The 23,591-nt window shown below is 35.9% G+C and overlaps 1 protein-coding gene across 2 annotated transcripts in view; it reads right to left on the bottom strand.

Moving 5' to 3' along the window:
- Positions 1–562: 562 nt before the first annotated feature.
- The window catches only part of dmtf1 (cyclin D binding myb-like transcription factor 1), a 57,809-nt gene continuing 34,780 nt past the window's right edge, over positions 563–23,591 (bottom strand). Inside the window, exons 12-17 of one of the 2 annotated variants that reach the window (XM_039761478.1) lie at positions 20,800–21,009; positions 13,440–13,525; positions 12,760–12,918; positions 7,372–7,728; positions 2,836–2,983; positions 563–2,594 (exon numbers count right to left, since the gene is read on the bottom strand). In XM_039761478.1, the coding sequence (XP_039617412.1) occupies positions 2,485–2,594; positions 2,836–2,983; positions 7,372–7,728; positions 12,760–12,918; positions 13,440–13,525; positions 20,800–21,009 (1,070 nt within the window). In that variant the 3' untranslated portion in view covers positions 563–2,484. The remainder of the gene's footprint in view (positions 2,595–2,835; positions 2,984–7,371; positions 7,729–12,759; positions 12,919–13,439; positions 13,526–20,799; positions 21,010–23,591) is intronic. The other variant, XM_039761479.1, reaches the window with a different exon arrangement.

Here is a 23,591-nt window from a genome sequence, read left to right as displayed (position 1 = left end):
CCTCATGAAGTCTTTCTGGTTGTTTGGTCAGAGACATTCACACCAGTGGCCTGCTGGAGGTCATTTTGTAGGGCTCTGGCAGTGCTCATCCTGTTCCTCCTTGCCCAAAGGAGCAGATACTGGTCCTGCTGATGGGTTATGGACCTTCTATGGCCCTCTCCAGCTCTCCTAGAGTAACTGCTTGTCTCCTAGAATCTCCTCCATGCCCTTGAGACTGTGCAGGGAGACACAGCAAACCTTCTGGCAATGACATGTATTGATGTGCCATCCTGGAGAAGTTGGACTACCTGTGCAACCTCTGTAGGGTCCAGGTATCACCTCATGCTACCAGTAGTGACACTGACTGTAGCCAAATGCAAAACTAGTGAAGAAACAGTCAGAAAAGATGAGGAGGGAAAAATGTCAGTGGCCTCCACCTGTTAAACCATTCCTGTTTTGGGGGTCATCTCATTGTTGCCCCTCTAGTGCATCTGTTGTTAATTTCATTAACACCACAGCAGCTGAAACTGATTGACAACCCCATCTGCTACTTAACTGACCAGATTAATATACCATAAGTTTCATTGACTTTATGCTATACTCCGATTAAAAAGTGTTCCTTTAATTCTTTTGAGCAGTATACATTGTATAGACTCTTTGTTCTATTTATCAATCACTTTCATAATAGCAACTTTCCAAAAAGTTACCATCTGAAAATTTTTAAGAAAGCAGTTAAATAACAAACAATAAATGTCTGTCTGCAGCATTAGTTACTTGCTACAACTTTAAAGTACACTATTCTGTAACCTCCTTTGATGTTTTTTGACATAATGTCTGCAGTTTAGGTTGTTAAAATTTCACCACTGGTGGAGACACACAATTTGCTCTAGTTGGATTGTCATGTAATAAATACATCCCTGTACTGTAAAGCATATTTCATGATGAACATGATTTTAAACAACTACTCCATAAACAGCACAGCACAATCTGCACGTTCTTTCAACTGACAGCACACGTGTAATAAATGACTTGCGCAGGATTGACAGGTGAAGATGATTATATTTGAATCTATGAACACACCGTGATATTGCATTGACTGTTTTCTCCCCCAAAATGTAGCTAGCGATGATTCTACTGTATAATGGAGGACCATTACAAAGAATGAGGCAGTTGCTAATGCATAAATTCCCCTTTTGGCTATCACTCCCTCAGTTTTTTGTAAAAAAGTAAGAAATCATGATGAGAAGCTTTAAAAAGTAATTGGTTTAACTTACTCATGTTTCATTAAGTGTAAAGTATTTTTTTACTCAAAAAAAGAAGTACGAAAGGAGAAAAAAAAAAAAGTTCAGTAAAACAATACTGCAAAATGTAATTCTAACACTTGTGAATGATTTTCTCTGAAGTGAACTGACAGTCATTACCATATACTAAACAGGCACTAATTTTGTCAGTTGTAACCAATAAAAAATACAATAAATAAAAACATCTATTACTTAAATGAGTGGAGGAAATTGATCATGTCAATGCAAACAACTTTGGAACTTTTAAATAAAAAAAAAATGACTTTTAGTATTCTGAAACAATTTAGAGCACTTTTAAATTCACCTAAAATCTCTCAACTATGTTTAAGTACATGTCACAGTGCTTAAGTAATAAAGACCTTCAATGGACAGAACTTTAGTGTAGAAGCTGCCGGCTATTGCTTTATTGTGCATACTCATTCTGTTCTAGTAAAATATTGGCATTAATGAAAGCAGAACATAACATGATCCCAGCACTCAGTATCATATTTTTTTATAACAAATGCTTAATGTGTGGCTGTTTAAAAATGTCAGATCACATCCTTTATCCTCCCCCAAGAGTGTACAACTTGTGGAAAGTTATAGCAGCTCCAAATGGTCTAATATTGTTGGATATATCATAGGCACTACTGATGTAGCACTGTGAGAAATAATGTCTATTCCTTTCATAAAATAATAAGAGAATTAACTGATAAAACTGTAATCAGGGCAACGAGGTGCTTGTTAGGTAGAAATATTAAAGCAATATAAACATTAATTTTTTAAATAAATAAAAACGTAAAGGAGCATATATCATCACATCTTTGCTTAGTGTGTACATGAATTCTCTAAAGATTGTGTAATAACATTAAGAAAAAATAGTCTCATTAGACAATCTTTGGATTTACTGTATATTTTATATGTAAACAAATTTACCTGTGTACTTTAAAAAAAAAAATAAATGTGCATGCCTTGTCCTCAGTTGGTATTTTATTAACTAATGTCTGGCTTACAGTAGTATAACCTATAATTAGAAAATTTCGGAATTGTTAATTTGTCAGACACATATGCGGTGAAATGACATAAAAAATGAAGCATGTGCTTGCTGTACAGTATGACTTAGTGTAAACAGTGATTAAACCCAACCTTTAATACTGTTGCTAAATTGGTCACAAAGAAATCATATCACATAGACTTAACAAGTGTAGAGAGAACAGGACCAAAGTCAGTGGCAGTCAACTAAGTGTTCAATATCTTTTGTATCTTCTGGATCAGGGCTGTCCAGCGATGAACTAATAATGTCTGAACCATCTCCCTGATGTTCTAATATGGGATCTGAAAATGAAGAACATTTTTTTTTTTCAAATTTACTACTATGATACAATTAAAATGCGCTATAAAAAGAAGAAAACCTTGCCAGTTAAAACTCTACTGGTGTACTTTTGTAACACAATTAGTTTTTTCTAAAACAATTTATTTCAAATAATAAATGAAAGTTTTTATGTTTTAACTTAAGTAAGAACTATAAGTTGTAAGTCTAAAAGAGTCATTATAATTCATGGCACTGCAGTGGTACCTGTTAGTGTTGTCAGAGGTAAAACTGCATCATTATCGAGATCATCTGTTGTCTGTATGTATCCACTGGGTGATGAGACAATTAGTACTGTTCCTTCCCCAACTCTGGCATCTCCATCTGACTCTTCCAAGGCTGAGGACCTCAATGTCTAATGCAAGATAAATAAAGACAGGAAACAAAAGCACATCTACTTATGTTGGCAACCTCTTCACAATTTAAATCGGGCAGGTAACACTGAAGCACATACAAAAACTTTTGATATATTTTACTTAATTAAGATTTATTTAAAACTTTTTTTCAGGAAAAAAAAGTACAAATTGGGTTCTTTACTGTGTTTTCTGAATTGATAAACAGTACTGAATGAATAACTTTACATTGATGTAAGTTTACAATGACCCATGCCGTTAGAAAAATCCAACCACACTTTTTAAAAAGTAGATTTTAATTTTTTGAGATCTGTGAGCTCTATGATTAATAAATATGTCAGCGAATGATTAGCGTAGCACTGTGATTTATGGTTTAAATGGTTGTGTACACAAATATACAATTGTTTGCCATATTTCAATATTTATACTTGCCTTTACACAAACACACATTTATTTTAGCTGGTACTGAGAATATAAGATATATGCAAACTAAAGTATTTGGAAATGTTAAAAAATTCAGATTTAGAGGCCAAGAAGTTGAAATAATTATTGATTACAGTCTGGAAAAGAGGTACTTATGGAGTTGCATCACTTACTAGGCAAATGTTAAAAATAATTATTAATTGATATAATAAAAGGGGAAGCTGTGATATCCTGCATCTAGTATTGATGACGAATCACAAGTTATTTTCTGAGTCCTGTCTTGTTGAAAATTATAGAACCATATTTGTCTTTAGAAATCCTCGCAGAACCAAGTGACCTATGCACAGCTAAAAAAACTCAATGACAGCTAAGAAACTTCCCCATTTTTCTGTTGTAAAAGAGCGAGTTCTGTTCTGATGATGATTTTAAGTTAAACAAGCATTAAAAGCTAAGAATATTAGAACAACTGTGATAAGAACAGGCCATTCAGTCCAACCACCTCATTCATCCTATTCACCTCGACTGCCCAAAATAACATCCAGTCAAGATTTGAAGGTCCTGAATGTCCTACTCACAAGCAATGGGTTCCATGTGTCTCCTCTTTGTATAATGAAAAACATTTCAACATTTGTGCAAAATCTTCCCTGAAAAAGTTTCCAGATGTGTTTTATGTGTTATTGTTGCTGAATTTATTTTAATAATTATAATAATACATCTGTGGTGGGCTGGCACCCTGCCCGGGATTTGATTCCTGTCTTGCGCCCTAGGTTGGCTGGGAATGGCTCCAGCAGACCCCCGTGATCCTGTAGTTAGGATATAGCGGGTTGGATAATGGATGGATGGATAATAATACATTTTATTTATACAAGGCACCTTTCTGAGAACTCAAGGACACCGAACAAACAATACATAAATACATAAAAAGACACATTATAAACAACTTAAAACATCATAAAATACAGAAGACATAAAAAATTAAAACTAAACAAAGCCACTGTAATCACAGAGAAAAGCCATTTTAAACAGATGCGTTTTAAGTTTACATTTGAAAGTTGAGAATGATTCAGTATTTCTAAGTTCTGTTGGTAATGAGTTCCAGAGCTTGGGAGCAGAAAGGCTGAATGCTCTGCTCCCCATGGTGGTTAGACGGGCAAGAGGGACAGTCAGATGGATGGAGGGAGAGGATCTAAGGTTACGGGATGGAATGGCAACATGAAGAAGGATGGACAGATAAGGAGGGGCAAGGTTATGAATGGCCTTAAATGTTAACAGCAGAATTTTAAAATCAATTCGAAACTTAATCGGGAGCCAATGAAGCTGCTGCAAGACCGGAGTAATATGGCGAATAGATGGGGCTCGAGTAATGATGCGAGCAGCAGAATTCTGGACTGGCTGAAGCTTATGGAGAGATTTATTAGAGAGACCAAAGAGGAGTTAATTGCAAAAATTTTAAGTTAACAGCATGGGCCTACTGTACTGATTCCTTCCATTATTTAAAACAATTCAATCATGTCATATCTTGCTCTCTATTTGCTTTAATACAAACACTTTAGCTCCTTCAATTTCTCCTTGTACTTTTTATCTCTTAGTCCCATAATAAGCCTAGTTGCTCTTCTCTGGACATTCTTAAGTGCTGCTATGTCTTTTTTCTAATATAGAGACCAAAACTGAACATAGTACTCGAGATCTGACCTTACTAGTGTGTTACTGTATATAACCTAGGCATACCCAAGTTTGACTTGTATAAACTATCAATCTATTACACCCATCGTGATATATAACCAAATATATCTAATATTAAAACTGCTTCTATACACTCTTAAGGATGTTGATAGTGATAAATCCACTATGACTCCCAGGTCCTCCTCATAAGGGGTACTTTCAAGTTTCAGACTTCCCACTGTCGTTTCAAACCTAACATTTTTATTTTCTACATGTAATACTTTATATTTACTTACATTAAAATTAATCTGCATTACCTGTCCTTCTACCTAGTTTGGCGTTACCTGCAACCTCAGCCAGCTAATTGATTATATTTTTGTCTAAATTGTTTATATCTATGAAAAAAGCATAAGCCCCAGCATAAAAGGACACATCTGACATCACCTAATTCTGTAAAGGTTCCCCTCACCATAACCCTCTGCTTTCTGTGTTTGAGCCAGTTTAATAGCCACCTACACACTGCACCTTGATTTACAGCTTCTTTTACTTTGATCACTAACCTTTCATGTTGGTGCTTGTCTCACTTTTTATCATATGCTTTTTTTTGCTTCCTCATACAATTCTAACACAATAGTGAGATAAAAACTCCCCCCAATTCTAAGCCCCTGTTAATTGTTCGATAATGCTACTGTTCTATTCATTTGCTACTTGACTTTTTCCTAAATAGTTGCTTCCATTAATTTACATGTGATGCAAACTTCTACATGCTACAGTTTGCTTATGTCTTAGTGTTTTGCTTATATAACATTATATATAACAGTATAACATCATTTGTAGTCTACATTTTTATAACCTAAGTACTTCTTTCCTCCTGTAATGCCTCCCATGTTTTATTCTCTGATGTTTGTTTTGAGGCTAACACTATGAAACACTGCAAAAAAAACTTCTGAAATCCACTTTTTTTTATTCTTTTTTGTACTTACATTTTAATTGCACTCCTAATTGACTATTCATGTGCAGAATTATCATATTCTTCATACATTTTCAATCATTACTAATCTCCACTTTTACATCGATAAGTTTTTTCTTTAGCGGCATTTTGCGTCACCACCACTTAATCAATGCACTGTGCAGCCACCTGTGATGCTTGAAGGAGGAAGGTGGGGTGCACTGGCATGTCTACGAGACTCACTGCACCAAATTGTCTAGGATGAAGGATAAAACGAATGAGAAATGACTTAAGTACAGTACATTTATGCTAGGCAGAATGCCCACTGGGGGGCTAGACGATATTTTTTACCTTGGGACTCCTGCAGATTTTGCTTTTTTCTCCAACTTATGTGTTTTTTCTTCTGTCCTCCAGGTCATTTGACCTTACCATGGTATTGTTTAGAGACTTAGAATATAATATGTAAGAATTGTAACTTTTTACTAATTAAATATCTATTTTATGTAAGTGTGCATACATTTTAAAAATTGTAATTATTATTATTCTTACAGTTAGGTCCATAAATATTTGGACAGAGACAAGTTTTTTCAAATTTTGGTTCTGTACATTACCACAATGAATTTTAAATGAAACAACTCAGATGCAGTTGAAGTGTAGACTTTCAGCTTTAATTCAGTGGGTTGAACAAAAAGATTGCATAAAATGTGAGGCAATTAAAGCAATTTTTTAACACAATCCCTTCATTTCATGAGCTCAAAAATAATTGAACAAATTAAATAATTGGAAATAAAATGTTCATTTCTAATACTTGGTTGAAAACCCTTTGCTGGCAATGACAGCCTGAAGTCTTGAACTCATGGACATCACCAGCTACCGGTATATCCTTTGCGTGCTTTAGCGATTATCACAGACTACTATGCAATGCTTCACATGATAACGAGATGCATATGTAAAGTTAAGATATTTCACAATGCTCAATTTGTTCATAATTGTGTAGATAATAGAGAGAAAGCATTACTTAGGAGTGTGTTACTAACAGTTTATATATTTGTTACACTTTGTGGTTGTAGGGGACATTGGTTAGCAACACAGCAAGAAAGCAACAGAATCCTGGGTTTGAATCCAGGCTTAGTTACTGTCTGTGTGGAGTTTGCACATATTCCTTTGTCTGTGTGTGGTTTTCTGCAGATATTTGATTTCCTCTCTAATGCCATAAGGTCTTGCATATTAAGTTAAATTGCAATTCTGAATTCACCCTGAGCTTGATAAGCCTGACGCATGGGGTCAATGTTTTTGAAATATGCTCAGGCTTTCTGCAATCATGAAGCGTATTAAGCAGGATCAATAATGAATTACCTCAGTTGTGTAAGTTTCAGTCTGGTCTTCTTCCTGGTCCAAGACCCTGCTTTCTGCAACATTACTGCTTTTTGAAATGTTATTGTTAATATAGTTTGATCTATGGCTGCCAAGCTCTTCAATTCCAATTGCAGCATTAAGGCCATCCTTGATTTCATTGGTTTTCTCCTGATGAATATCAGTGCTAAAAGAATCCACTTGAAGTGTTTCCTGAGGTTCATTCAAGTCAGTATCTTCAACTGCTAGTTCAGACTGGTTTACAGTGGATGTTATATCATCTGAAACTGCTCGAATAATCACACTTGGATGAGGCATCTGGACAGTAACATTTTCACTTGAACTAAGCAAGTGATCAGGCTATTATTGTGGAGAGAAGGGGGGAGGGCATTAGAAAATAAAAAGATCTTTATATTAATTTTTGCAGCTCTTCCTCAAGAGTTTTATATTGAATAAAATCTGAAAGGAGTGGATCATAAATTCAATATACTAATAAAGATAAAATGCATATGAAATATTCATTTAGTTAATTTTTACACTAAATATTCTTTAAATGCAATGTTTATTGAAAAATTATGCTGTTTAAATGTTAATGTTTAATACTGATTTATATTCTGTAAATTAATTTATATAGTAACTTTGACATATATATACACACATATATATACATATATATATACATATATATATACACACACACATATATATATATATATACATACATATATATATATATATATATATACATACATATATATATATATATATATATATATATATATATATATATATATATATATATATATATATATATATATATATATATATATATATATATATATATATATATATATATATATATATATATATATATTACAGTGGGATGCAAAAGTTTGGGCAACCTTGTTAATAGTCATTATTTTCCTGTAAAAATTATAAAAAATGTCAGTTAAATCATCTATACTAATAAAAGGCAAAGCCCTCACTCACTAATTCTCCAACTTCCCGTGTGGGTGGAAGGCTGAAATTTGGCAGGTTCATTCCTTACAGCTTCCTTACAAAAGTTGGGCAGGTTTTATATCGAAATTCTACGCGTAATGGTCATAACTGGAAGCAGTTTTTCTCCATTTACTGTAATGGAGATGAGCTTCAACGCCGTGGGGCAGAGTTTCGTGTGACATCATCACGCCTCCCACGTAATCACGCAGTACATAGAAAACCAGGAAGACCTCAAAAAAGCGCTCAAGAAAACATGCATTATATAATTGAGAAGGCAGCGAAACAATAAGAAGCGGCGAAAGTGACATATACAACCATATTCATGAGTTCTGCTACTTGAAACAAAGCACGATGTAAACCTACACTTTAAATTAAGTTCATAGACAGGCTGCCGCTAGCGTTTGTAATTTAGTGCCTGCCCATATAAGGCCGTCCGTCAGCGGCAATCCAATAGCAAACTGCCACGGGTAAATATTCACGGGTGAAGGACTGTGCTTATGGAGAGGAAGATGAGATGGTCAGGGTGGTGTTTGACACAAACTCAGCGAAACTGCGAGAGAAAGTTTTAAGTGCCAGGACTAAGGTAACATTAAATAAAGCTATGGACATAGCGAGATGGCACCAGCACAGCTGGGAACCTTCGATGCAAGTACACAGAGTGGCTCACGTGAACTGGCGCGGTGCACAGATAAAAAGCAACAGTTCCAAAGAGCTGAACAAAACCGAATTACACAATTGAAAAGGCAGCAAAAATATGAAGCGTCTGATAAGCATATTCATAAATGCAGCTACTGTGGAAACAAAGCACACGGTGGAAAAGTCAATGTCCCGCTAAAGGAAGACAGTGTAAAAAACCCGTGCATGCAGTGTGTCAGGTCTCAGATAAAGAAGAAGACGAGCTGTTTATTGATGCAGTAAGAAACGAATCGATGAATAAAACCTGTCATCTTTACAACGATTGACAAACACGGAATGTAACTTGAATACAACACATCCTACAAATACGAACCTGATTGAAAGAAATAATGATAATCAAATCCTTGATGACAGCAACACTCAGTAACACTCACAAAACAAATACTGTATATTGACAGTCATGTTACGTTATTTTTAAAATGTTCCCTTTTCTTTTCTACTTTTTTAACACACTACTTCTCCGCTGCGATACGCGGGTATATATATATGTGTATATATATATATATATATATATATATATATATATATATATATATATATATATATATATATATATATATATATATATATCCCGCTCTACATACTCGAATAATGGATACTTTATTAGCCATCAATGATTGTTTTGGTAAAGCCATACTCAGTGTATTCATTAGATGAGCGGTAAAAAAGTAAGAGCGAGGGGAGGATGACTCATTGAGGCATGCAGGCTGTAGTGCGCGTCAGCTCTATCTGAATTGCGCGATCACATTTGAAAAAATATATCTTTTCAAGTTCTATTTAGTCCATATGTGTCAAACGCGAGATCATTTTATATACTGTATTATTGTTATTAAAACCCGGGTATATGAAGCGCTGGTAACACAATAAACTACAGATCCAATAATGCAGTGCTTCAGCTGCCTTGCCGAACACTTACCGCGTTAATCAAGTCTACCTTATGATGCTGCAAGTTATTGCGAAGCTAGAGTTATTAGCACTGAGTTTGCGGCGCTTTGGTGACTTTGAAGAACAAAAAAAGTCCGTCTACATGCGGCTCGAACCTTGTGCATGTTTGGTAGCACATATCTGTGTGAGAAGCTCTTCTCAGTGATAAAGACTAACAAAACAGCACACAGGATTAGCCTCACTGATGAGCACCTGCAATCCATCCTGAGAATCTCCACAACACAGAACCTCACACCAAACAGAAACGAACTTGTGGCCAAAAAAAGATGCCAGGCGTCCAGCTCTAAAATGACATATGAGCAAAGACAACTGAATGATTTGATTTGTTATTGCACGTAAGAGCGGAGTCAACGTTTTAACAAACAGCGTGTTGCACTGATACGAAATAGCTGTGTGTGTATATATGTAGATATGCATGTATATGTATATATATGTTTATATATGTATGTATGTATATATATATATATATATATATATATATGTATAGATATGTATATATATATATATATATATATATATATATATGTTTATGTGTGTGTGTGTAAATATATATATATGACAACAACACTCATCACTCACAACAGTGACAAAACAATTACATTGACAGTCAGGTTACGTTATTTTCAAAATGTTTCCTTTTCTTTTCATTGCTTCTTTAACACACTACTTCTCCGCTGCGAAGCGCGGGTATTTTGCTATATATCATATATTATTGCACACTTTCTGTAATAAATCCAATAAACTTCATTTGACTTCTCAAATATCACTGTGTGTGTCTCCTATATGATATATTTAACTGACATTTTTTATCGTAAGAACCAACGATTTATACAGGAAAATAATGACTATTAACAAGGTTGCCCAAACTTTTGCATCCCACTGTGTATATATATATATATATATATATCTATATATATATATATATATATATATATATATATCTATATCTCTATATACACACACACAGGTAAAATTTTCATTACAACCAAGTATTTTTATGGTCCCAACAGTTTTCCCCACGAGTCGATATAAATCTCGTTACTACGAGATACATTTAGCAGATACTTTCATTACAACAAAGTGACCTTGAAATGCTTGAATGAATCATCCACAGAGCAGTTAGTTCTGTGGTCACAGTTCAGTTGTGCACAACGATCCCCAAACTTTTGCTTATTGCACGTCAACATTTGAAAAAATCCACTGGAATCTAACTCAATATCACCCTCCTATAGAAATGGCAGACATGAAAAAACAATAACAGTTCATATTAGAAGAAAAAAAAAAACCAAAACTTTAAATGTTTGTGACACTCGATTCCGGCAAAAAGAAAAAAGATGTTGCCAGTGAATTCAGAATTCCGCCATCGACACTGTCATCTTTCTTAAAAGACTGAGCAAAAAAAGAAGAAAAATCTCGGGTTGCAAGCATATGCAAACTGCTGCATTTGAAGACGTCGAAAAAGCAGTTTTTATGTGGTTCAGTGATGCTTGTTCAAGAAACATTTCTATTAATGCGGCACTCATTTAAGGAAATGTGAGGTTTCTAAACTCTCCTAGGACCTCCCCCAACTGGACAACAAACCGAAGAGCTTCCCAAAGTGCAATCTTCACATCTTTGGAAGATTGTTTATCCATTGCTGGGGCAACAACAGGTTCACAGCTCTGCTGCAGCACTTCATCGAAGCTAACAGAAAAAATATCAATGGGTGATGCAAGGTACATTGTAAATGCAGGAAACAGTATTACTTGGCCACTAACCTGGCCACAACCCTGCCTGACTGCTGTGTCTGTGTATAGGAGAGTGGCAGATCGCGCCACAATAAATAACTGCTGTTTCTGTTTCAAGCTGAATAAAGCTGGTTTTGCTAAAGTACTGAGACTCAGCTTCGTGTTTTCAGGTGTAAGACAGGGACTTATAGTGTGACCCCGATCTTTTAGAATTTGCTTCTGTGGCGCCTCACTACACCACTGTCAGCCTGCTGTTGCCCTGCCCCAACAACGGACAAGCAATCTTCCACAGACGCGGCAATTGCACTTCAGGATGCACTTCAGTGTGTCGTTCCCGTTGGGTGGAGGAATCCCAAAAGAGTTCAGAAACCTCACAATATGAAGAGCAAGAAAAGGATGATTTGGTTTCTGATTGATAAATGTGCTGCCCACAATATGCTTCTATATTTAGATAATGTTCGTGATGAACTCCTCCCACCCAATTGCATGGCAGTGCTTCAGCCATTGGATTTGGGCATTATTTGCACCCTGAAAGTTTTTTATCGTAAGAAAATGCTTAGAAAAATGCTTTTTTGCATAACGTAGTCAGGAGGAGATTAAAATAAACACGAAAGAAGCTATTGAAATGATCGCAAATGCCTGGACACAAGTTAAAGAAAGCACTATAGCAACAAATACAGAATCTCATTATTACGAAATTTTCTTTACAACAAAATAATTAGGCCCCTTGCAGTCCGTTGTAATGGAATTTTACCTGTATATATACATATACACATACATACATACATACACACACACACACAACAAAAAATAATTGTTTAAAAGTTAATAGCATGCTATTCGTTTATTTCAGTTTTGTAAATACTTTACTGCAAATTTGGGATTGGATTCAGCAGTTTGGACTTGAAATACATATATGTTTTATTTATACATTGTTAAAATTTCTAGTCTGCTACAAAAAAAATTAACCATAAAAAAAAGAGAAAAAACGTATGCATATTGTATATATTACATAAATACTTACCGAGAGAGCATGTACAATGATTTGTTCAGGAGAGGAAGGCGATGCAGCTGCAGTAAGTGTAACTGTTGGACTGCCTGAAAGTGTAAGGGGCAACGCTTGATTTGAACCAGTTTGAATAAAATAAGTGCCAGGTGTTCCAGTAGGTTGCAGGTGAAATGACTAAAAAAATATTTTAGATATATTTAAAATATTTTATATAATAACAAGTTAAACTTATTTTACACAAATGCAATTGATTTAATTAAACAAAAATATTTAATAAGGACTACAAAATGTGAGCATATCGGCAACTATAAAAAGTCACTATTTATTATAGGATTATCATAGTTATAATTATAATCACTGGTATCTGCTAATTATTATAGGTTTATCATAGTTATAATTATTATTACTGGTATTTATTACATTTATTGCCTTCAAAGGCTTTAGTCTAGAAACGTTTATTAATGCACTATTGTAAATTAATGATATTTTGATAAATTTAAAAAGGTTTTGTATGAAAAATAATAAAACATAATAAAAGTTAGGAGGACTATAAATATATATTACACTACAACAGCTAAAACCTGATTCATGTCTTTGCTAAGTAAATATTATGAAATGGTATGCCTTAATATAGATGTTTTCTACACACAATAAAAAAAACAAACAAACACTGAAATAAAAAAAAAAATACTTACGGGAAGGATTTCAAAAGCCTGTAAGGTTCCAGAATTTAATGTTATTGTTTCTGCATCATTAACGCCTGGATTTGAATCTGACGAAGCTAGTTATTGGAAGAAAAAAAAAAGTTTTTATTATTCTGTTTTGCAGGAAATTAAACATTTTTTACAATTCTGCATATTCTAAGCTTCGTATTTTGCCACCGGGGCCTCATGCATATCACCGTGCATAGAATTCACACTATAACATGGTGTAAGCACAAAAGCGTAAATGTGCTTATGCAGAAAAAAATCCAGATGCATAAATCTGTGCGAATGCCAATTTTCACGTTCTTCCGCTACATAAATCCTGGTCAGCATGAAAAGTAACGCACGCTCATGCGCCTGCTGTCCCGCTCCATCTCCTCCCAGAATTACACCTCTTTGAATGTGCAAATCAATATAAACAGCCCTTAAGACCAGCGTTCTGTGAAAAGGCAATGGCAGAAGCACAGGGGGAAATAGAAGAATTTCAGCAAATACCAATTGGAGGCAAGGAAAAATGTACTATTTGTTGGTTTAGGTATAACTAACAAAAGGAAGTTGATAAAGTGACATAGAGTGTCGGAGAAACTCGAAAGGTCAAGTTCTCAAACTCACACAGTGCCCGAAATTAAAAAAGAAGTTTTCAGATATCAAAGTCACCATGAAAAGGTGAGTCGTTGCCCACAATCTCAGTTTCATATGAAAGCTTATTAGGGTACAGAGAAAAAAAACAATAGGCACACAGTGGGGGAAAAAAGCACGAAATGTCAACTTTAATCTCGAAATTTCCACTTTAATCATGTAAATTATTTTGTCATTAAAGTAGAACATAATAGACTTCATCTTAAAATTGTTTAATTTACTAGTTTCTCAAATCTCATTGTAACTAAAGTAGCTGTTAAATGCTTTGTTTTGTATTTGATCTTCTCTGTGCTCTATGTGAGTAAATCACTACATGCTTCCGGGCTTTCTCTTCCTCCGACAGGACAGAGAATCCATTACATTCATAATATTACAGCTCTCTGAATAATTAAAATACTGAGATGTATACTTGATATAATTTTCATGATGATAGGAGTTAAAGCATGTTATTAAACATGGGAACATGGTGGCGCAGTGATTATTCCTGCCTCATGCAAGATGCTTGCTTTGCCGTGCATGACCATCGATGAAATAATTTATTGCAGCAGTACTGTTTCTTTCAAACGTACTAACCAGTTTCTGTCCTTACTTTCTCCAAATACCCAATCACCACACAATCAGCTCTGTAATAGATGTTTAGTCATCTGTAAGCTTAGAACGCCGATTCTTCAAAACTTTTAAGGAACATTGAAATATCTCTGCAGTACATGTTTAATTATTCTATCCTTCCAGCGTCACGCCAGTCCCAGCAAGCATACAGCGCGAGGCAGGAACAATCCGTGAACAGAGCGCCATATCCATGCTAGCGCAGCTACACGGTGTCCTCAAATGTTTAAATTATTATCAATATAGATTATTTAAATGAAGTTAGTTTTATCTGTATAATATAATAAACAGCTTTTGCTGCATTTCATCTTTAAAATGATATCGTCATCATATGTAAATACAAGCTTTATAAAGTGGCTCAGGTTGTGCAATATTATAACTGTAGTGCAAGTTTACAGTGAGGTGATTGTACTAATAAGTACAAACAGTTCTACAAGGAGCACTTGATGGACTGATTTGATTGCGTTTATAGCTCTTGGGATGAATCTGTTTCTGAACCGCGAGGTCCGTACAGGAAAGGTTTTGAAGCATTTGCCTAATAAAAGCAGTTCAAATAGGCTGCATGGCTGAGGCAGTGTGTGCTTAATGCTTATACCGATAAATCTTTTTCCGATCAGCTGCTCTGAGTGGTGCAGTGACAGTAATATGGAAAAAGATTATTTGCTGTGGCAACCCCTAATGGAAGCAGCTGAAAGAAGAAAAAGAAGGTGCAGTGAGAGTAACAACGCTAAAGCAGCTATGGTATTTGGAATAGTTTGGCCATTCCGTGGACCATTATATTGTTACAGGTTAATTACAATCAGATGCATTAAACTAATAAACAATATGCGGTTAATTTCAGTGTATTTATAAAGCCGCGTCAGGGATTTGGATCTAAAAAAGAAAGGGTAACCACACAGGAACAGCAGCACTGCTTTGACGCTGGGTGCCGCCAGTCTGCAAAACCGAGCGCAGAACTTGCGTATGCCAGGGTATGAGTTACTGTGGAAATGTGCGTGGCTTTATGTCAAGTTTAGGTTTTACACATCACGATTTGAACGTGGAAACAGCCTTATGCAACATTTTTGTGAGTATACACCATTTATACATGAGGCCCCAGGACTGTTACACACTACTTACATGTTAGAATATAAAAACTATTTTAAAGATGAGGTTAAATTGAAAGAAAACCTGCAGTATTAATACAATTATACACAGACAAAAGTTACACCTGACTGCCAAAATAAAACATGCAAAGACACTGAGCTGGTGGATGCCATATGATATTCAAAACTGTTTTTTACGGTTATTTAGAAATTAATTTTGCACAGATCAACTCTAAAATATTCCTAGAGTCACCAAATAAATGTCACACTAATAAAGAAAATAAAGAAACCTATCACTTTAATGCACTGCACTATACTAAGAAAATTAAAATCTGCCTATTTTGTTTATTTTATAAGTTAAAGGTCAAAAAAGCATGACTCAATATTTAACTTTTTTACAATTGACTTGTTCAGTTTGTTTGAGAATAATTTCTATACTGAAACTCAAAAAAAAAACTTCCATCATGTTTTAGATAAAATACGTATGATAAGAAACCCAATATATAGTTATCATTTAGTATCTGATCATGTCACAGCAGATGTAGAAATTGTTCCATATATTTAGTCTTAGTGTCTGGATTAAATTAAATTTAGAAAATTTTGCTCATAATATGAACACCTATAGTGTTCAGGCATATGATTCTGTAAACATTTGATACATATTTCATAAAACCACAAAGGAACTTGGGTAGGGGTTAAATAATGTTTTGTTAGGTTTTGTCTTTTTTCTGTTCCTGCTTTCTTTTTAAACTTTGTGATTTTTTTCCTTTTTTCTTTTGTTTGACTAAGTCATTTGTTGCATAATTTTGACTTGAATGTATGCAATATTATTTTCTTCAAATAAAATGAATAACACACACAAAGGAATAAAGATACCTATTACTGCATGTAAATAGTATATAAATATTGTGTTTCATGAGGTGGGTCATAATCATCGAAGACATACATTTTACACTGTAAAATACAGCATATGATGCGCAGAGGTTTATTTGGATTCTGTTGGCTTACATTGTTGAGCTGCTAGGGTAACTAGTCTAAAATGGTTTTGGACACGATTACCTGCTTCATCCTCCCCTTGAGCTTTCATGTGTGGTGTGTGGGTAACTCAGGAGACAACAACTTGGCCTTGCGTTTGTCATTTAGGCTTTGGTGCCTCTCGATTTACTATCCAAAGCCTCAAACTTTTGTTACTCATCTGCATCACATAGGCCACTGGTTCATAAACTTTACTCCTCCAAGGCGCCCCAGTGCACCATGTGAATTGCGAGAACTTCCAGCCATGATATTTACATTCTTGTACTTTTGCAGTCTTGACAAAGTTGTTTGTTTTTAAACTAACATTTATTAATAAAATCATATTTGCTGCTAGTGCTGTTACATTAGACTCTCAGGTCTTTGCCATTGTGCTAAAACACTAAAGTTCTTTATGGCAGTGAAGTATATCACCTCCTTTTTTCCTTTTTCTTGCTGGGTGATTACCAGCAGTTCATTGTCATTCTTACTAAAGGTTATTAGCAGAAATGCATTGTACTGTGCAGAAAAATGAGAACAACCACTAAACCCTGAATTGTGTTTATGTGGGGAGCCCATCCAATCTCTATTTGGACATGATGCAGAAACTGCAGACACATTTTAATGCCAGGAGTAAATGTAAACCAGCTGAACAATATATGGATACAATGTACAGTATATCTGAAATGCACTTTTTAAAGGAGGTTTTTCAGAAAACTGATAGTCATTTTGTTTTGAATATTGATAAAGCAGTACACTTTAAAAGGTTTGAAACACCTGCTATAGCTTGATTTGCAGCGATTTAAGTATTTTGCTGCTATTTTAAAAGTATTTTCAGATATCTTGCGGCCGCCCCAGTGGTCTGTAAACCCCCAGGGTTGAGAACCACCAATGTAGACTGTATGGAGCAACGGTGCTTTTAATTTGGACTGTAAGAAACAGAAGCTGAATGATTCCTTCTGTGGAAATGTGACTTTACTTATTGAATGCAAGTTTGCTTAGCCAGAAGAAGTATCTGTTGCTTACCTGCACATAATTTAATGACAATTTGGATTTTTCCACAGATACATTTTAGATAATGCTTGTCACTATACTCACGTGCAATGCACAACTTTTAATTAAATTACATTAAGCTATTGAAGAGTGTATATTATTGATGGTTGAGTTCAATTTGTTATGAGATTTTAATAGGAAGATTCCAAACCCAGAATTGCCTTAGATCATCTAGGGTTACAATCTTTGAAATATGTTGGTAGAATGTAAAAATGCTGCCTATTATTTTCATCATTACTAGACAACATACTGTAGTTTAAACTATAGATATTTAATAAATGTTTAGGAAGCTTGGTCAGGCTTTTGTTAACATAAATTGACAATATGTTTTCTTCTGTTGAGCAATTTTAAAGACTCTAAAGGTCGGAGTATCTAATTACTTCCAATGTGATATTTTATATTTTAAGAAAGGCTGGAATAATTTATAATCATGCACAGAAGCAATTAACAGTAACACCTAGGCCAAGGGTCTGCCACAGTGATGAACCACTACATTCGTCATTAACTGCTGAAAATTTGTAATGGCAGGAGCATTTCTGTTCCATGGTTAACCCAGCAAGTACATCTTCATTCTTCCTTTCTTATTCTCAGACTACATACAATATATTCATAATAAAACTGGAGATTAAGTACTGCAATGCCTATCCCCGCTTGCAAAATAATTTTTTTTTTTTTTATACATAGCCTTTTCAAATTTCAAATTACAAACACACACTCTGGGTTCATATTGACATACCAATGTTTCATCTCCAGTTTTGAAGCGTTTCTTGAATTTCTCACATAAAGTCATGATCTTGAGATTCTCTTTGGAACATTGGATGCCATGAGACCTAATTTCAGCAGTCAATATTCTGAGTACCCAACATGCACAGACCAGGTTTGCATTTAATTATTGAAGAAGAATGGATTCAGCCGACTCATAACTAAACTTTATACCTGCTTCTATCTCATGTATCACTATTTGATTCACCATTATGATACACTCCACTCCACTCTGCAAATTCTCTTCTCTTGTCAATCCTGAAGGCTGATCAGATCTTGGATGATCTTACAGGGACATTCTACCATGTTGAGGAGAACAGAGAGTTCCTCAGTGATGTAAATTATTAACATCTTTCAGATAGAAGTTTAACCTCCTCCTTAAATGGCCTCATTATTATATAATAATTAGAACCAATACTGTTGCATTATGGGAAAACATGCCAGTTTTGTGTCATACATGGCAAAACAGCTGAAATAAAAGGGAAAAAACAAGCAAAAAACAAGCACACCATACTGAGGAGTATTTATGTTCAAAACAAGACTTAGAATCGTTTACCAGACAAAAAGTCCCAGATCATGTTACAAGGTATGGTATTTAGACCATGACTCTAAACGGTTCAACTATGTGAAGGGAGAAGATGGCATTGAATGCATAACTAAAGTTAATATGTGTTGTGAATTGAAGTCCTGGCCTCTAACAGTCTTTTTAGTATTTTGCTAAAGGTTTCTGTTACAAGAAAGCAGTTGTTGTAGTACAGAAAGCAATAAATATTTGATTACAGTTTTCACCTTTCTTACTTGTATTGCTTTTTAATGGCAAGTCAAAGCATTGTGTGAGCTTAACAGCACTGGAAAATGGAGCCATTTCTTTTGTAAATCATGTTAATATTTGTTGTGATTTTTCACCTGTTTGGTTCCCAAACCAAACAAGTTTATTTAATACTTTATCACAACCAGACAAAGAAAAACTTATGTTTAAAAAAAAACAAAAAAAAAAAAAAACACACAGGTAAAGTATGTAAGAAGAAGATAATGCAAGCTCAAGGACTATCCTTTACATTTCCATTCATCATGAAACAAAGAGTTGCTTACGTTACCCTTGACTTTATTCATGCCACATCGTGTATACCTAGTTCTTACTGGAGCTCAGCTTAAAGTTACACTTCACTTACTTAGGGTGTCTTGCAAAAGGGTTAAGGTATTGGTGCAAAATTTAGCTTTTACAGACATAAAAATGTTGGCCTTCCACTGCAGGGATGGAAAAGGTGGCTCAGATGAGAGCAATTGGTTGTAACCACAAAGCCGATTCAAATCTCATAACAAATTGGCATCATTGATCATATTTAGTCTAAACACAACATTTTCCCCCTAACTTAAAATTTACAGCAAAAGTTTGTAAACAGTACTACCTATGCAAAGCTGGGAAACTGAGCTACGATTTCAAAATGCTAGAAAAAAAACAGAAGCAAGCCAATTGTGATAGTAAAATAATGGTTAGCACACTTACCTTCCAACCATGAAATCTGTTTCAATACCTACCCATTACATTACAGCTATTGAAGTGTTTTCTTTAATCTCGTACCTCCCTCACTATTATTATTATTTTAAGTCTCCAGAATTACTTATTGCAATTTGGAAATATTTGCTCGGGAAAGAAAAACAAAATAATTCTGCATACAAAGATATGTATTAAATGCAGCACAGTATCCATCCATCCATTATCCAATCCGCTATATCCTAACTACAGGGTCATGGGGGTCTGCCGGAGCCAATCCCAGCCAACACAGGGCGCAAAGTAGGAAACAAACCCCAGGCAGGACACCAGCCCACCACAGGGCACACACACACACACACCAAGCACACACTAGGGACAATTTAGGATCACCAATGCACCAAACCTGCATGTCTTTGGACTGTGGGAGGAAACGGGAGTACTCGGAGGAAAACCCCTGCAGACACAGGGAGAACATGCAAACTCCATGCAGGATGGACCCGGGAAGCGAACCCGGGTCTCCTAACTGCGAGGCAACAGCTCTACCCACTGAGCCACTGTGCCGCCCCTGCCGCACAGTAAATATACTGTTTTTTGCATCCATCTTGTTTTATTTAATTGATATTTAACTTTGTATTAATTTGTGATTTTATCAAGAGTGCCTCATAACATTTCTTGTGATCATTTAAGACAGTTGACTTACAGACATGTGTGATTTGGACAGGAATCTGTACAGGAATTTGAAGAGCTGTCATGGAACTTGGTGAAACACTGTTGCTTTCCTCCAGACGAGCCACTCTTATCTGAACTTGTTGAACTGCTGGAGGAGAAGTTCCACCTGTTCTTGGGCCCAGACCAAATTTGATATCAGGCTGTTGGTTTTCAGCTACATCTTGAAGACCTTTAATGAGCACTAGTGAACCAAGAAGAAGTTTGTATTAAATAGAGTTATTCTTTATTAGACAGTTCATTGGAAAAACATCCTCAAAAGAGAAGCATGCTTAGTTCAAGGACTGTTTTTATGCAAACACTATAGAAATATAGTAATCATGAATAAGGTAGATTGTTTATTTTCAGATTTGTTAATTCATCCTAAAACATGTACAGTGTATATAAGACGAAATTAGGAATACAATCATTTAACTCAGGCACAGGGAATGCACAAACCAGTGTGTTTTTTCATGCCGGTCCCAAGCCCAGATAAATGGGGAGGATTATGTCATGAAAGGCACCCAATGTAAAATTTTGCCAGATCAATATACAGGCAACAATACAGATTTCCATACCGGATAAGATGAGGCCTGGGTTAACAATGGCTGCCAACAGTACTGTTAGCCAACAGTGGCTGAAATTGGGCTACTGTTGGCTGAAGAAGGAGAAGAAGAGGGGGGAGACGTGTCTGGAGGCAGGAGAAGAGGAGGAAGGTAAACAGAGTAGAACCCAAGGGTAGTAACTTTGAATTTTGACAGTATAACTGGTAAGGGGAGTGAGTTAGCTAATATGATGGAGAGAAAGAAGGTTGATATATTGTGCGTGCGTGCAAGAGACTAAATGGAAGGGGAGTAAGGCCAGGTGAATCGGAGGTGAATTCAAATTGTTCAATCATGGTGTGGATTGGAGGAGAAATGGCATAGGGGTTATTTTTAAGGGACAGTATGTCAAGAGTGTTTTGGAGGTGAAAAGAGTGTCAGACAGAGTGATGATTATGAAGCTGGAAATTTAAGGTGTGATGATTAATGTTGTTAGAAGTAGAAGTTGGGTGTGCAATGGATGAGAAAGATTTCTGGAGTGAGTTGGACGACGTGATGGACATTGTACCCAAAGGACAGAGAGTGGTGATTGGAGTGGATTTCAATGGACATGTTGGTGAAGGGAACAGAAGGGATGACGATGGTAAGTATGATGTCAAGGAGAGGAATGAAGAAAGTCAGATGATAGTGGATTTTGTGAAAAGGATGGACATGGCTGTGGTGAATATGTATTTTAAGAAGGGGGGGCATGGGGTGACGTACAAGAGTGGGGAAAAATGCACACAGGTAGGTTTATATCCTATGCAGGAGGGTCAATCTGAAGGAGATTGAAGACTGCAAAGTGGTGGCAGGGGAAAGTGTAGTTAGGCAGCATAGTATGGTGGTCTGTAGGGTGATGTTGGAGATCAAGAAGAGGAGGAGACTGAGGGCAGAGTCAATGATCAAATGGTGGAAATTGAAACAGGAAGACTGCAAGGTTGAGTTCACGGAGGAGGGAAGACACACTGGATGGCAGTGAAGAGTTGCCAGATAGTTGGGCAACTACAGCAAAAGTAGTAAGGGTGACAGTAAGAAGGGTGCTTAGTGTGTAGTGTGACATCTGGACAGTGGAAGGAGGAAAAGGAAACCTGGTGGTGGAATTGGGAAGTAAATGAAAGTATATAGAGGAAGAGGTTGGCGAAGAAGAAGTGGAATAGTCTTAGAGATGCAGAACATAGATAAGAGTACAAGGAGATAAGACACAAGTTGAAGTGAGAAGTGGCGAAGGCTAAAGAAAAGGCTGATGAGTTGTATGAGAGGTTGGACACGATAATGATAGGGAATCAGTAAGTGAATCAGGAAGTGGAATGGATTAGCAAGGAGGAAGTAAGAACAGCTAAAAAGAGGATGAAGTATAGAAAGGCCGTTGGTCCAGATGACATAACTGTGGAAGCACAGACATGTTTAGGGGAGATGGCAGTAGAGTTTTTAACCAGATTGCTTAATGGAACCTTGGAAATTGACAGGATACCGGAAAAGCAGAGAGGAAGTTTACTGCTACAGATTTTTAAGAATAATGGGGATGTGCAGAGCTGTAGCAACCACAACGGGATAACATTGATGAGCCACAGCATGAAGTTATGGGAAAGAGTAGTGGAAGCTAGATTAAGAAGGGAGGTTTCATGACAGGAAAGAGCACCACAGATGTGATGTTTGCTCTGAGGATGTTAATGGAGAAGTATAGAGAAGGCCAGAAGGAGTTGCATTGCGTCTTTGTGGACCTGGAGAAAGCATATGACAGGATACCTCGAGAGGAGTTGTGGTACTGTATGAGGAAGTCGGGAGTGATATGTAAGAGTTATACAGGATATGTACTAGGGAATATCACAGTGATGAGGTCTGTAGTAGAAATCACAGATGCATTCAACGTGGAGGTGGGATTACATCAGGCTTGAGCCCTTTCTTATTTGCAATGGTGATGGACAGGTTGACAGAGAAGATTAGACAGGAGTCCTAGTGGACTATGATGTTTACTGATAACATTGTGATCTGTATCGCAAGTATGGAGGAGGTTAAGGAAAACCTGGAGAGGTGGAAATATGCTCTAGAGAGGAGAGGAATGAAGATCAGTAGGAACAAGACAGAATACATGTGTATAAATGAGAGGGAGGTCAGTGGAATGGTGAGGATGCAGGGTGTAGAGTTGGTTATAGTGGAGGAGTTTAAATTGAGATCAACAGTACAGAGTAATGGGGATTGTGGAAGA

Source organism: Polypterus senegalus, chromosome 8 (assembly GCF_016835505.1).
Source record: "Polypterus senegalus isolate Bchr_013 chromosome 8, ASM1683550v1, whole genome shotgun sequence".
In the NCBI taxonomy this organism is placed as follows: domain Eukaryota; kingdom Metazoa; phylum Chordata; class Cladistia; order Polypteriformes; family Polypteridae; genus Polypterus; species Polypterus senegalus.
The sequence above is the reverse complement of the archived record's forward strand: the minus strand, read 5'-3'. Positions and strand labels throughout refer to the sequence as shown.